Source organism: Zonotrichia leucophrys, chromosome 5 (genome assembly GCF_028769735.1).
Source record: "Zonotrichia leucophrys gambelii isolate GWCS_2022_RI chromosome 5, RI_Zleu_2.0, whole genome shotgun sequence".
NCBI classification, from domain to species: Eukaryota; Metazoa; Chordata; class Aves; order Passeriformes; family Passerellidae; genus Zonotrichia; species Zonotrichia leucophrys.
The window spans coordinates 49973487-49990214 of NC_088175.1; the positions used below are offsets into that span (position 1 = coordinate 49973487).

At 41.6% G+C, this 16728-nt stretch overlaps 1 protein-coding gene across 8 annotated transcripts in view; it reads right to left on the bottom strand.

Annotated features, from left to right (window-relative positions):
- PPFIA1 (PTPRF interacting protein alpha 1) overlaps nt 1-16568 on the bottom strand; it is a 53834-nt gene extending 37266 nt beyond the window's left edge. For 7 of the 8 annotated variants that reach the window (XM_064715506.1, XM_064715504.1, XM_064715502.1 and 4 more), the window contains exons 1-2: nt 15416-16568; nt 14029-14292 (exon numbers count right to left, since the gene is read on the bottom strand). In XM_064715506.1, the coding sequence (XP_064571576.1) occupies nt 14029-14292 (264 nt within the window). In that variant the 5' untranslated portion in view covers nt 15416-16568. Of the gene's footprint in view, nt 1-14028; nt 14293-15108; nt 15176-15415 lie in introns of all 8 variants that reach the window. The other variant, XM_064715500.1, reaches the window with a different exon arrangement.
- Nucleotides 16569-16728: the final 160 nt, after the last annotated feature.

Below are 16728 nucleotides of genomic sequence, written 5' to 3' on the forward strand. Positions count from 1 at the left end.
GTGACCAAGAGCCCAAATATATTTGGAAGTTCCTAGCAAGCAAATTTTCATATCTATAAAGTCACAGGTTTGTTTTGGGATTTTTTAGGCTAAGAATCAGAACTATAAAATTATGAAACAGTTCAAGGATATTGAGAGTTAAAACTGAGGAGAACTGACTTGTTTTCACCATTAAATCCAACCTTGGAAAAAAACATAGTGAAACACCAACACAGATTATGCTTTGCCTGTTCCATGTAGTAAAACACATTGCTTTCAACCTTTCCATATCTCTGGCACTTGCTAATGGGAAAGAGAAAAATAAGCATGGAGTGTGCAAAGAAAAATATTTTCCTTTTCACATCATGAAACTAATTTCCAGTAAGTATCAAGCATCCTGACATTACTAAGCTACAAACATAGAACTTATTTCAAACATTAATAGAATTAATTCTGTTTTAACAAGTTTATCTTTTGTTCTTAAAACCCCCAGAACTTAAAGGGGAGTGTAAGAGAATACTCCAAGTAATACTAAAACATGGATATAACAAAATCTTGTGTTTTGGAACACTGAAAGGCTTTTCAGTCTCAAAGTAGCTGTTTTTCCAAGTGGAGCTAACTACCCACCAGAGTGAGAACACACTGGAGCTCATTACATAATTAGTGTATTGGCCTCCTTTCGTATTTCTGTGTATGCATAAGATGTTTTATAACTCAAAACACAAGAACCAAAACAGAGGTTCAGTTTCTTTTCAGTCAAAAAAAATTCTCCCCTTCCAACTAGTGGCACTGAGATATAGAAAAGGTTTAATACCACCTGTGGTTAACTCTCAAAAATCTGTATTTTCTCTGAAAAAAACTATGTTTTATCTTCCTCTGTCAAGAACTGCAACACTGCATGAAAACACCCAAGTGAATATTGCTGCCAGCCAGTGATCAATACTAAACCTGAAGCAGTTCTTACCATTCAATCCCCTTTTTTTAGCAGGTCTCCTTCAAGTGTCCCCCTTGGACTGACCTATCTAGGCTTTGTCATTAACGCTGCTCAGTCCTAAACAGGCAATTAAGTTTTAACGTGTTTACAGTTGCATAATGTTACTGCTCTAGAATGAAACTCTGGCTGTTCCCAGCCCACTTTGGAGCTGCAAGCAGAATCCACTGCCTGGCATTTGACAAGCCAAGAGCCAAAGGACTCCTCACTCGCAGCCAGCAGGTACCAAACGTGTGCCCAAGGGCAAAATGGAAAAGCTTATACAGCAAGCCCAAGTCTCCATGGCAATAAGTGAGTTTCCAGTTACCATCCTGAGTGAGTTGTCCAAATTTATGCACAGTGTTCCCTGAGCTTAAACTACAAAGCACAAAAATCCAGATTTCAGTGCTGGAAGCTTCCGGAAGCACAAGGAAACATAAGTGGGGAAGGGTAGGATTGGGCAGCTTGGCAAAAGGAATGCAGGAGCAGCAGGAAAAGGGAGTTAGAAACACATCAGCTCCATGTAACTGCCCTTCCCTGATCCAACCAACACATTCCAGACATGGCCTGTTTGGGGTGCAGGGGGTAAAAGTACTGGAGCCCAAACCTGGATCCAGCCTCTTGCTCCTCTGAGAATGAGGGGTTTTCCTGCCACCACACGAATCCCTGCTCAGACATCACACACAGCAGCAAGGTCTGGAGTGGGAGCCTGCAAACCCCTGTGCACAGAGCCCTGGAATCATCACCTGCAGCCTGTCCATCCTGGACTAGCAGAGCCCTCCCTGCCTGGCCTCCAGCATCTCATTTTCCCCAAACCCAGCAGAACTGTGCTGTTATGTACACAAGGACAGGGGAAAGCCTGGTGCAAAAGCAGATCTTTGTGCAGCACTGGAGAGCCAGCATTCCCTGGTCACACACCTTGCTTGGCACTGAAGGGACCAAGGGCAACCTTCCAGGCTGCTCCATTGCAGCCAGAGCTGCATCCATCCACCGCAGGGAGCACAAGTCACACGTGACACAACACACGGTCCCTACAAACCTGTTTACAGCTAATGTGGGCAAGCCCCAGCTGCACCCTAGAACTGCTCTATAGTCTGAGAAAATAAGGAAAGAGAACATGAGGTTAAGTAAGTCAGAAAACATCATCCAGTCACTTCTATTATAATCTGCAGTTTGTTCTGCATCTTCTGTAGAGTAACCAGCCCTGGGCTCATCACAGCATTCAGAATCTCTAATTTCTCCAGATAGTTTGTTAATCTCTGCACCAGCCTTAACATAGCAACACAGCTTGTTCAAAGCAGGGCAGATCACACAGGATGATCAATTAACCAGAGCAGACACAACCCGTTTTTATGCCAGCCTTTTAAACCCCTTTTAAAGCTACAGATGTGTATCAAATCAACCAGTGAAAACTCTCCCAAAGTACCTGGTTCTCCCCCCAGGGCATTCTCCAAATATTCAACTGAGAGGGCAAACCCTGCAAGTTAGCAGCAGGCACAGAGGATTAACAAGAAATGAACATACTGAGCACTAACTTGAAATACCAGTTTGAAGCTATTTTCTTCACTTGTCTTTGTAAAAATACTTATGAAATCTTGCCTCTATTCAGGCAACACCGTGGATCTCCTCAGTAAGGAAGTTCAAAAGCTGAAGCATTACAAGAGCAAGCACAGGAAATACAGAAGCAGCCTTCAGACGTGCATGAAACTTGGCATCTATTCATATGCAACAGTAGCAGAAAAGCTTCCAATCACTTCATTGTGGTGTGGCTATGCAAAGAGCTCCACCTTAGCTGCTCCTCAGTGTACAGGAATACGCCCCCTGAAAGGGCAGATAAGGAACAAAAGCATTCAGAAACATACAGAGCTTGTTTTCCTTGGAAAAATGTCCAAATCAGCTAAAATATGCATCAGGAAAACTTTAGTCATCGTTGAAAAACGGGCTTTGCAACTTGGGATGGCTACTTTGTGCAGAGCAGTAACTGTTGAGAAAAGCTGATAACAAACTAATCCTTTCCAATACTGTACCACTCCAACCACCAAGATTCCAGAATGACAGATTAATTTAACACAGAATAAGGCTACAGTACTTGGGGGGTGTCTGAAAAACAACAGCCTCTCAGTGACACACTGAATCAATGAATTCTGAGGGTTTCACAATCAGAGTTACCACACTCCTGCACCCCCAGCCTAGTCTATTTTGATGAGGAACTAATACAGTAAAGCAGCAGCACAACTTCTTAGGTGTAGCTTTAGGCATCTCCATTTTTGGAGTCCATGTTAGTGAAGAAACCTACCCACACCCATACCCACCATGGCAAAAGGAGAATACACTTGTACTTAATTAAAGAGCAAGAATCTTGCATTACCAGTTTGACAAGGTATGGGACCAAAAGCAGTCTCCATCTTTAATATGAGAGTAGAGGGATTTCACTGAAGTTTGTCCTCTCCTCACACAAAGCTGGTCAAGATTTCCTGGGATTCCATGCTGGACAGCACAGCATGCAATCCTCCTTGGGGATGCCAAACTGCAGAACAACTGCAAGATGTGCTGAGAAGATTTAAGAAGCTCTGTAATTTTCCCAGGACCCCCATTCTGGAGACCAAGCAGCTGTAGAAAGATCTTTGAAGTTGTAAACAACACTGAATTGTAAGTTTACCTGGGCAAGAAAAATATACTCTAAACATACTGCACTTACAAGAAACAGCACAATTCTAGCTCAGCTGGCATTAAATATTAAATTTCTATGACTTTTATGAATTAAAAATTATTTAACCCTACATGCTACATTCTAGTCCTGTTACATGACTAACACTGCACAGTTTTTTACAAACAGACCCAGGACAAGACCCATCATGCACAACTATTTCAATGACAAGATACTCCTGCTTGCAAAAACTCTGAGCAGCAGCTGAGGCCCTGCCCTATTCTAATCGTTCATCTTGGCCTCTGGTTGCCAGCTTTAGTTCTGTGGCTAGCAGCTGAAAAGTACATTTTTCACACTCTCTTAAGAGGGAATGCTTGGGAATATCTGAATAAGGCTGGCCAAGCCACCCTCATTAAACAAGCAGCAGCATGTACCTCCCCCTCACTGCTCTCCTATTATATATATATGTATGTATTTATTATTTTTGCCAAGTGATGAACACTTCAGTCTTATAATTTCAAACTTGTTTAAGCAAGTAATACTCACTGAGGACAGATTCGTGCCTTCAGCAGGAAATTCAACTTTCAGCTCTTCACATTTTGTTTTTCCCTACTCCTCTGTACTCTATCACCCCAGTTTACAGGCTGAGTGGATTTATTGGGCTAACTGAGGCTAAATATGTCCAAATCTGTGATATTCTGAATAAATTCTACTGTACCATTCCATGGAAAAGTTGCTCCATTTTAGCAAATACTCCAAAACAAAGCAATTCCAAAGTCCACACAAAAAAAGCACAATCTTGGGTCCTACAACTGACACATCTGCTATCTAAACACAGAAAAAAAACGAGGAAAAAAATCAGCAACATAGATTAAACATTGAAGGGCTGTTTTAGGGGGAGGGGTTAAGCTTTATTTAAAGTTCAAAGTCATTTTTGTGTCTGCCACAAACAAAAAAAATCCATAATGAACAGTTCTAAACTTGAGGATACCTGAACCCAGTCAGTAGAAGGAAACCAGGGAGATGAGCAAGGCTATAATGCAGAGAATAAATATATTTTTTTTAAATCAATCAATCAATAAATGATAAATAAATGAAAAATAAATAAATGAATAAAAGACAGGGGCAGGCTGTCAGTATGGTGTTACCACTACCAAATGCTGAAGTGAAAGATGGGCTGGTGGGGAACCTGTGAAGCTCCTGTTCCACACTGGACTGAAACAAGGGAAAGATGATGCAACAGGGAAGCCCTGCAGCCTCCTACTCCACTGAGACAAAGAAATGCTTGGCCCAATTCTCCTCCTCTGCTTCCCAGGACTGAATCTTTTATAATCATTGTACAAAATTCAGGAGAGGTTTATGCAGTCTCCACAAACTGCAGCTCCAACGGGGTCAGAGTTACACCAATGTCAGTATCAGCATAAAAGAGACCCTGGGAGGGAAAAAGGACAGCTAAAACCCTAAAAAGCTGTTCCATTTCCACTTTACATGAAGCAAAGTAATTCCAGATTTCTTGAGACAAAGACTCAGCTTTTGGAAGATAATGGTGTGGAACCACACCCTGCAAAGACATTCTGAAAACTCAAGCAGCATGTTTTAGGAAATAAATTACTGGATGCACCTGCCTCGTGCTCTTTAACATAAGGTTAGAAGAATGTTAAGACTTTCCAAGCTCTTTCCCATGAACTACAAAAAGGTGATCATGCTGTATGATTACTTAAGAATAACAAAAATATTCACAGTGGTATCCCAGGGCATCCCTGAAATTATCTAAACCAAACTTTTAGTCATTCCCCCGAATGTAGTACAGAAAATAGAGAGCTTTGAAGGGAGTTCACCTCACACAGGCAGAAACATGTGGAGAGCCCAACCAGATCCACCCACACATCCAATATCACCCTCCACACAGGCTCTGCTCTTCCAGCCCTGGCTCTCCTGAGTGCAACACCATTCCTTACATCCAAATTAGATTAACTGAGGAACTCCAAACATGAGAATCCTGTTTATTAAATGTTTCATTTGGATCAGAAGTTTCTTTTACTGCTGGGTTTCCAAAGCAGCCCATGCCTTAAATCCCAGTAGAAGCAAGAGGTTCAAGCATGAGATGCATCCAGGACTTCAAATAACCTACACAAGAGAGCCTTTAAGAATATAAAATTACAGAGTCCAGCTTCCCACTGGGAACAGCAAATCCACAGGCACAAGCTACTGTGAAAAGCACAGCAAATAACAGAATTTAGCTCTGGCACTATGAGTTCAGCAAGGTTGAGAGTCCCATGACTCCCAGCACGTTCAGCTCACAGGTTTCCCAATTACAGATAGGAATGCAAAGAAAATGAGAGTTTTGACCCCAACATTCTACTGGCAAAGTATATATTGCTAAATAATTGTGACAGGCTCACATAGGACAATTGAGAATCCACAACTCAAACCCACAAATCCACAGTTTAAACCCTGGCAGTCCCTTCAGATGTGTACAGAACTCCCCTTTTGCCCAATTTTGGTTTTTTAAGGCAATTTGAGGCTGCACAGTGAAAAAACTTTCATATCAAACATTCTGTAAGGCAAATGAGCAATTTCACTTTGAGATCTCTCCCTCCCTTTTCATCACTGTGCATGGAAATTCAGAACTAGCTTAATAAAAGTGGTCACTATTTATGGAGATAACCATGAATATAGGACCAATAAAAAACCAGGAATTTATGATCCTCATTACTGAATGAGCCCTCTCCACATTGAAGAATGTTTGTTTAGCTTTTACACCAAGCATTTTGGTGGCCAAAACTCCTTTAGAAGTAATTCAAAATAAACCAAATTTCTCAGCAGTGGACACTGTCAGTATTGAAGACAATGATCAATAGACTTCATCAACTGCAAGGCAGTTTCTTCACAAGAACATTCACAGATCTTTCAACCATACATCAAGCCAGTCTCAACTCTGTACAGGCCAACACAGAAATTCTTTGTTTAAACTGCACATCTTAAGGTGGCTTTGTTTTGTTTGGCTTTTTTAACTATGTAAATTACTCAGCTCCATGGGATTATATAATTAAGTCCTTATACTGTGCACTGTTCTGTAAATTTGAAGTAAGAAAAGAAAATCTCACTTCTCTCAACAGTACAGTGTTTAACAAGCTCCATGCTTTACTCATTTTTACCACATAATCTACCCTGCCATTCTATATAAAAGGTAAATACACCTCCAAAAACAATGTTTTAAATGTATAGAACCAAATTTTATAGGCATTTATGTAAGAGGTAGGATTAAAAAAACCAAGCACTGTGCTTCAGAATATTTCTCTACAATTGGATACCCAACTCTACTATGTACTAGTAATAGAAGAAAAACACACCATGACTCAGACCATACCCAAAGAGAGATTACTGCTCTACAGAGAGAAAAAAAAAGAAAAAACTGTTAATTAAATTTAAAAAGAAAACCAAGAGCAGCTCATTTTCCTATGACAACAAAGAAAAAAATGCCTACTTTCTAAAAAGAAGTTCTTTTTTCTCCTTAACAAAACTCAAAAGGTCACAAATCAAATTTTTCAAGCTTTTTTCCAAGAATCCCTTTAAACAAGTCCTTATTTAAAATCTGTCCTGAAGCTATCTGATTATGCACAATGCTGCTCATGTAAGGATGTTTTCATTAAGGAATCACAGAATCCTAGAATGGTTTGGGTTGGAAGGGACCTTAAAGTTCACCTGTGCCATGGGCAGGGACACCTTCCACCAGACCAGCCCAGAGCTCCATCCAGCCTGGACTTGAACTTTGGTGCACTTCACAGAATTTGTAAAACAAAAGACCAATTCTGGGTATTTCTCTTTCTGCAAACATAACCAGAAGACAGATGAATTACAGGAATTCATATGTATCCATCAACAGCCATGGCACATTTCAGATCCAACCGAAATTACACTGCTGTTAAGACCTGCACTACCATCCCCAAAAACCATATCCTCAGTAGACAGGAGCATAAACACATGAGCAAAGTTCAAGGCCACTGTGGAACAGCAAAAGAGGAGATTAAGCAACAAAGCTTCTCTTTTGAAAAATGCAGCAGCCCCAGCCACTGCAGGAGCAGGCCACAGAGCCCTGCCAGGCTGATCAGAAGGAAAGGAGCTGATTCCATGTGAAACCAAAGGGCAAGTCTGAAACAGAAAAGGTCATGGGCAAAAAACCAAGGGAACAACTACTCACATCAGCTTAGAGGAAAACAACACATCAGAATGAAAGTGAGCATTAACTTGGACTTGTAATCACACCCCTCCAATTCTAAATATCCAAACTCCCAGAACAATCTCAAGTGACTTACAGATATGGATTCCTACACAATCATCTGCGAGTTTCCAAAATATGGAAACATTATTTCCCTGTGCCTCTGTGAAAAAGTCAAGTTGAATAAAAAACTCACTCTGTTCAGTAGCAAAATAATAATTCTTCTTTCAGCCCAGAGAATGTGAAAACATTTTTCCTGGCAGGAATTGCATTACATTTACACTTGGGGAACCCACAGGCAGGATTATTACAAAAAGACCCTTGGAAAGTTATGAGCATCCAGATTACCTGACACACACAACACAAATTTATCTCTTCTCAGTATTTATAGCTTGAGATGTATATACACAAGAGATTATAGTATTTTCTAATATATGTCAACAGATACCAGTCAGCTTTACAGACTTTAAGTGACTTAAGCTGCCTAAATTGCCACAAGCAGCTTACACAAAGACCTCTGTCATATTCCTTTAAAAATGGAAAACTAAAACATAAATCCCCAAATTCAAGTGTGAAGCACATTCATGCAGTTATGAGATGCAATGGTAACACAGGGAGAGGGAAAAACAATTACTAATAGGCACTTAAAACGTTCTTTCCAAAAATTCAAGATCTCTGACAACACTTTTAACTCTAAGGGGTCTGCATATATTAAAATACAATGTGTCCTCCTAATTCCATGATCAAAACCTACAGTGAATAAAACCAACATTCAACTCTCCTAAATATATTACAGAAAAGACGAAACAAAGTCTTAGGCTAGTGGACATTAAAACCCTAAGAATTTGGAAGGCAGTAGGGAACTGTGTTCTTAATTCATATTTATCTTAAAAAAAAAAAAAAAAAAAGAAAAAGGGATTTGGGTTTTTTTTTCCTGGTACTGCAATTATGTAGCCACATTGAATCTTCAAGTCTTGCAACTAAACATCTTCAAAGCACTTTTTAGTTACTCTCATAAAAGAACAGAGGAAAAAAATAAAAGGTAACAGAGGAAGAATTCTCTAAATACCAAAAGACACTACCTCTTGCACCAGAGGCTACAGGCAACTGATGAAGGTATACATGTGATGTTCACCTGGTTCTAAATATATATTTTAAATACTTTGTTTTGATTATAGCTCTTTCCACCTCATACCCAGTCTGTTTTTAGGCTGCAGGTTGGACTAGAGCACCCCAAGCATTAATAAACCCACTGACAGACATCTGCCCACAGTAGCACAAGAGTAGGGAAAAATCACTAGCTCCTGTTTCAGGGCCTCATCCACTACCAAAACAAATAAAAAGCATTTCTGTGCAGTCACCAAAACATTCTTTCTACAAATAAACTAAGGGAAATAAAAACAATAGTTTCGGACTTCACCAAATCTTCTTGTTAAGGGGAGGGATCGGAATGGGACACCACTCAGCAGTAAAACAGCAACAAATTTCACCCCAAACTTAACAGCAGTCAAATTCACCCTCAAATACAAGGAAACCCAAAATTAATTCCAAATTTAATCTAGCTAAATGGTCTATTTATAATCAAGCAAACCTAAATTAAAAGCACAGCATAAACAGCAAGTTGCTAACAATAGGCAAACAGATGTCTGCTGGGCAGGGGTGGGATGTTTCAATAAACAAACCCAAACATCCACATGAGAAACCAAGAACACAGAACCAGTGCTGGAGACTCAGTGCTCAATATACTCCCCTGCACCATTTAAGTGTAGTCCTTTTTGCCCAAACACAGGGCATTATTTCAGACAAATTCATACTTTGAAGGTTTGGAGCAAAAGGTATCTGTTTGTATGTCTTGAAAACAAAGAAATGCTAGGGAAGCTGAGATTTATTGATAATCAGCGAAGAATTCTGAATGTTAACTCCTATCTCCATCTGACAAACTAGTGTAAAGCCAAATCAGTTCAGTAATTTACTAAGAGCCAAGTATGACTTAGCAACTGAAACTCAACATAGATGTCTGAAAATGCAACAGGAAGAGTCCTGTTCATCTCTGCTGTCAGAACTGGGTGGGAGCAATGGAGGATCATCCATGTGAAAGCCTTTGGCACCTCAGCATTCCTGGGCACTCTCTGACATTAATGGCTGTTATTCAGAAGTCAGCAGCAGCTGCTGCCAGAGTAAGAAGTGCAAGCCATGGCACCTCAGGGCTGAACATCTGGGAATGCTGCAAATGGAGCTGCACGGAAGTGCTGAGGAAATTTCAGCTGCTGCAGAGCCTGGCCAGGTCTTTGTGTGTTCTGCCACCGTGTCCTTCTTATTAGGTACAATTCAAAGCCTCATTTCTACATCTATGACATCCTGTATTACTCAAAACTTGTCTGGAGGAAATCCAAATACCACTATTCATAAAATAGCAATGAAATCCTTAAGTCCATCTCTTCCAGACAATGCCAGGGCAGTCTTTGGGTCAAGTGTTTTGTTATTTCTTAGAGGTGAGACATTGAGTATTTCTGAGATTGTCTAAGGAACATCACTGTATAGGGACATACCTGAACTTCACTGAATAGAAATATGAACAGACACACACCATTTTTAACTGAAGAGTGAAGTAGTGATAAAATATTTACTATGGGTAGAAAGCAACTTTTACTTTAACCAACTATTTTGCTTACCTTGTAGAGAAAAAAATGAGGCATGACAAATTTAAGGCCAAAAGATCAGAGGTGCAAGATTAAGATGGATCTTAATATGTGTTGCCTCATATTTGTATTGTATTTATTAGCTTATAAAATTAACATACATATTAAAATTTTCATCCTGATAACAACTGCTGTGAATTCACTGACTGTGCTTTTGTTTGTGATAAGCACCAGAGTCACTGGAGATTAAACTCTGGTCTTCACCATCCAAAACAAGCATCATGTTTTAGAAAACATCTAAGTGAAATTCTATCAGCAAAATGAACCCTGGCCTGCAACACTTTAATAGCAAGAAGTGAAGTAACTTGGGCCTCATCTACCTTAGGTTCAAAATTTAACCTTCAAATACAGTTTTACAGATTAACTTATGAATTTGAAGCACACAAATCTTGAATTCTGTAGAATGCACTCTAAAAGGCACATAAAGGGCATAATCAAATCCACTAAGACCATCATTAGAATTATAACAATGTGTTTATGTTATAAAGCTCTTCAAGTAAAAAGTTAATGTTCTTTTTTTTTTTTTTTCTGTGAAAAATTCTAGAAAGCATAAAATTAAGTTCTAGCACAGCACTTTGATTTCCTAAGTTGGTTTTCCAAGGTCAGAGTACAGTTTGAGTAGGGTAATCTGTAATAGAGGAAACTCCCAGAAAACAAAGAGCATTGCCAAGAATCCAGTTATTTTATCAAGGCAGTGGTGATGTATTTCACTTCCAGCTGTCCACACTAAAAACCCAGAAAAAGTCAGCTTTAAGTAAATTACTTAAGTATTTACTTTAAGTAAATGTAACAGATAAAGCACATCTATATAAGATTAAATGCACTCCTCTCAGTGAATTAGACATCCACAAAAGTTGCCTTTAACCAAATAATTGTCCCAGGTTTATGGAGCTAGAACCTTGATGCCTTGAATTCCCAGCTAAGAAATGTGACCATGAAATGTGCATCACTGCTGCAGGAAAAACTGCATTTACTTTTAGAATCTCAGAGGTGCAAATCCTGATTTTGAAAATACTGCCATTTGGAAATGGATCACATCCACTGATAGTTACTTTTGAAATATATATACGGTGTATTTTATATACCAGTGTGAGCTTCTTTCTTACACACAGAAAACTCAGTGAATGTAAGGAATTAAGCACAGGGATGCCATCAGAAATGGCCTTCATAGCAAAACCAGAAGAGGCATTTTGGTACAGAAGAAATTAATCTGGCATTGCTGCTTTTAGACCAGGACTTGCCATCAGTCATCAGAACAGTCTAAAACTGGCTGGTTCAGCTAAAGATCTAAGACAGGAAAAGTACACATAGAAACAATTCAATCCAATACCTGTTAAGATAAAGTAGTCTAAAATCAACTACAAAGACTTGTAACAATCCAAGTCTGAGAAGGAAATAATACTTCGGTTACAGAGTGATTTAGCAATTAATGAAATTACACAGGTCTTTGTACAATTAGTTCAATTGACCTTGCAGGTCTACTAAACTGAAAAGAACTTCTATGACAAAAAAAAATTTTAAATCTACACTACTATCCATTCTTTGCTGAAAAAAAACATATCACAGCTGTTATTTTATTAAATTTAAAGACTTTACCCTCCTTGAAATTCACAGCTTAACAACAGAACATTTGAGGCAGTAGTTCAAAAGAATGCTCAGCTTGAAATAATTAACAAAAAAGTTTGAATAGTTTCAAATGTTCGTCACTACAAAGTTTTGACAGTGAACACATATTAGAATTAAAAAATTGTTTCCCCTCATCCAAAATTTGCAGCCATGAAGTAACTGACTCTACCATAACAACAACAAAAACTGCCCAATACAGAAGTTATTTCTATATAGCAGCAATAATGAAAATATTTCTGATTTTTGAAAGCACCACCATCATTTGAGCTAAGCATCACTGGGGACAAAAGCAGCAGAGTTCCACAGGATGAAAAGAGTATTTTCCAACAGCAATCTACAAAAATCCATACACTGATGCATGTTTACATAAAATTGCAGTAAAATTTCTTCCTCAACTGACTTGCTTTTCCAAAAGATTTCACAAGAAACCATGCAATTATAGCATTCTTGAAAAGGGGAACTGTTTACTAATTTTCCAGAAAAGTTCAGAAAGTGATGGTTACATGCAAGTAGCCTACTAGATTTAGGAAGGAAAGCTGAGAACTGAAAAGGCAAAAGGGGAACAGCAGAGTTGAGAGCTGAGATGATTCTGCTCAGCCACAAACTCAGGTCTAGCAGTCTGCAGGTCATGCAAGTGCTAAATGGCCTCCATTAATGTAGCAGACCTGACACAGAGGATGAGAAGCTACAATTATTACAACAAAAAACCAAAGAATGATGTTTGCCTCCAGCACATGATTTAACACGGGCAGCAGCAAAGGTTGGAAACTTCTCCTTTCTGATTTTCATCATTGTAACAGAACTAGATTAACACATGTAACATTTTCATTTCCATCCCTCAGTAATTACCAGCACCAATTACCATACCGAGAGTCATACAGTGATTACATTGTAATGACACCGGTGAAACAGGAGGTTTTAACACCACTGTTTGAAAGGGTATAAACAGTAATTACAATATTCAAGGATATGGGAACATTTGTAAAAGTCACAGCATCATGGTGCCACGCTTGGGACAGCAACCACCATGCCAGAAAGCACAAGGCTGCCAACAGTTAACCAACACCTCAAAGCAGCCCCTGCTTTGCCTACAACCAAATGCTTCTCAACATGTTCAAAGTCCAGTTGTATTATTTTTAACTGGAATGGATAAAACCCAACGAGTTCTGCAGACACCAATCACCTTTCCTAACTATGCTCCTTACGTAACAAACCAGCACTGCAGGCCACGTGCATTTTCCACAAGGCACTAATTAGGAACTCCTAGCACGACCAAAAAAAAACCCTCAAAAAACCAAATCCAAACTTTTCAAAAATAACTAAATAGGTTAAACAACACACTCAGACTTCTATATTGCCATGACAACTCAGCATGCATTCACAGGCAGTCTTCAAGGCTTTAAATCAAAGTCTTTAATAGAGACAGAATGGTCGGTATGGAATTCACAGAATCCCAGAATGGTTTGGGTTGGGAGGAAACTCAAAGACCAGTTCGAAGTGGTTTCCAGTGGCGGGGACACCTCCCACTAGACCAGGTATTAACTCTTAAGTACATGAATGAATCAGGCAATTAAGAAATAGCAATTAAAAAGTACTAGTTGCAGAAAAAAGTCCATCAAGTTCTATTACACAAAAGGATGTAGATACCATTCCGTTTATGCCAAGCCAAGGAAATTCCAGAAACTGGGAAAGCAGACTGGAGGGAAAGGGCTGCTCTTCCCTGCTGTCCTTGCTTCTGCACCTTTCTCAAAGTGAGCAAGCACCAAAAGATCCTTCAGGACAGATTCATCTTTCCCTGAGACAACTTGACTCTTCAGTAAATCAAGCATACAAAAAGCCAACAAAGAATACAAAAATCATTGACAAAGCCCTTCGCAAAGGCCCATACCTGTGGAAGTGCAGTATTGAGCTGCCTCTGCAAGGAATCCCTCTCATGGCCAACCTCATGCAGCTTGCCCTGGGTGAGGGCGAGCGTCTCCTGAGTTTCGCGGAGCGTTTCCAGCAGGCGATCCCTCTCCTCCAGCATGGACACCATTAACTGCTCAAAGTGGGAATCAGCATCCGACTGCAGCGGGGAACCTGAACCGTGGCCTCCATTTCCCCCGGCGGGAATCTCGGCCTCGCTGATGGTTGGCATCACCTCACACATCATCTTGAAACAAAAAGAGACACAACAAAGGCCACAAATCTCGGTCAAACGGATCTAAACAGGAACTTTGAGTGCTGCCCGTAATACCCACTTAGCTCTCCCCACGATAGCATCAGCAAAGGCTGCCAGCACCTCGGTGTTTGCCACTATTTCATTAAGAGTGGAGAAAAGGTACAGTCAACTTAATCAAGGCTTTGCTTCATAATGAGAATCTTGTGACTTCTTGCAAAACCAGATTTTTGCAGGCTACGTCTCAAACTACGACTTCATTTTAATGGATTTATGTTTTTGTGAGGAGTAAACTGCTGCTGAGATCTTTAAAAAAAAAACAAAGATAAGGCATGCAGCCTGACACCAAAAATTATACACAAAAATTATACACTTCACCCAGCAAATGATTACACTGCACATTTTGGGAAATATAATCTGCTTCTTCCACTGCTTCAAACGCACAAAGATTGTATCTACAACAGTGCTTTGAGCTTGTGTTGGCTGCAGAAGTTTTATGGTGGTGAAAGTGATGTATGCTAAATGAGTGGTAAGTCCAAACAGTCCAATTCAGGAGATAAAAACATGTGAAGGAAGATAAAAAGCAAAAAATTCATTATGAAGTAGTAGCAGCTGTCAATGGGGTCAGCAAAAGTAAAGGTAAGCAAGAAGTAATTAAAGGCAGAGGATGGATTTGGTTAACAATGCAAATGGGAGCACTGCACTACTGGAAGTGAGCACACTAAACAGGGAGCACCTTTGAGAGACCCTCACAGATCCCCACCAGAGCTCAGGCATTGAAGATTTAAAAACCATGGAAAAAAAACTCACTCGTATAATCACTGAACACTGAACCAACAACAAAGCTCTTCAGGCAACCTCTCTCAAAAACACAAACCTACAAGAATGCAAGGCAAAATCAGGAAAAGTAGCTCCCCAAACCTCTCAGGTACCACAAACTTTGTTCTCAGCCTTAAATTTCACACTCACATCTGGAAATTTTGAAAGAATACCTCATTCTTAGTCTTACAGTGGGTCCTCTCCATGCTTTTAAAGACTTGGAACAACCTCAAGTGCTTTGTAACATTTTCATGCATGATTACGATAAGCCCTGAATTTTCACCACTACGTTATTTACCTTGCTCAGTAAAACGAAAAGGCTTGGAAAACAGGCCCCAGGTTTCCTGCAGCACCAATTCTTCTCTGTTTTAGCAGTTTTCTGTTATCCCCCAAAACCCTTTGGATCGCAAAGCACCCATCCAGATCCAGTCCAATGACTGTTTAATCGAAACACATGAAAAAAATAATAATAAACCTGCCGAGGAAAGAGCAGATCCAGTAAAAAGCAGCAGCTTCAGCTAACTCGCCAAGTCCCCGGCACAGAAGAATGTGAAAATAAACTGTCTCAGCTTCCCATCCCTCTATTACTGGCCCATAGGTCCTGCAACAGCTGGGATAGAGGAATCATGTGCTGACCGAAAAAAAAAAAAAAGTAGTCCGATGCAGAGATGCAACAAGCTTCAACAGTTCATCGCTCATAAATTCCACTCAGGTCACAATCGCATTATTAAACAGAGTACGGACAGCAGGGGAAAACAGCATGAGCTTTCTTGTAGAGGATTTGGAAAAGCCTCCCTTCTTTTCTCTTCTATTAATTCCAACGGGAAGCTCTCCTTCCAGTTCCCTGCGTCTTAGTTCAAACATTTATAATCCCAAGAGCAAGGCGCGGGCGTCGCTTTGGAAGGCGAGCAGGGAGCGAGACCTGTTGTTTTCTCCGCACCAGTCCCGCAGACGATGCTCCGCACCCGAGAGCGGGCAAAGAAAGGACCGGCAGCTCCGTGGGCACCGGCCCGGTCCCGCCGCTGCGCTTCCCTGCGCAGAGCCCGGCGAACAAAGCTGCGGGCGGAGGACGCGGGGCTCTCCCCGGAGGGGGAGCACCGGGCCGGGCCTCGCTGCTCGCCTCGCTCGCTCCCCGCCGGAGGCCCCAGCGGCGCGGCCGGCCCGGGCCCGGCGCAGCCCCTGCGGAGCGAGAGCGGCCGCGGAGGCCCCGGCGAGCTCGGCCTGGCTCCGGCCCCTACCGAGCGGCGGCAGCTCCGCCGCGCCGGGACGGTCCCCTCGGGCCGGGCCCGGCTCCGCCCGCCGCCGCCGCCTCCACGTCCGTGGTGGCCGGCGCGGGGTCGGCTGAGGCCGGGTGGGTGGTGCCGGCCGCCCGGCGGTGCCGCCACGGCCTCAGGGGGCGGCAGAAGCGCTGCGCGCCCGGAGAGCCGCGATCGCCGCCGCGGTCCCGCCGCTCCCGGCCCCGCTCGCCGCCTCCTCCCGCCGCTCCCGGCGCGCTCCGCGGCCCCGCATAAATCAGTGCGGCACCCACAATGCACCGCGCGGGGCGGCGCGGCCGCTCCTGACCCGCTCCCCGCCGCCGGGGACCCGGGTTCGAGACCCGCTCTGCGCTGC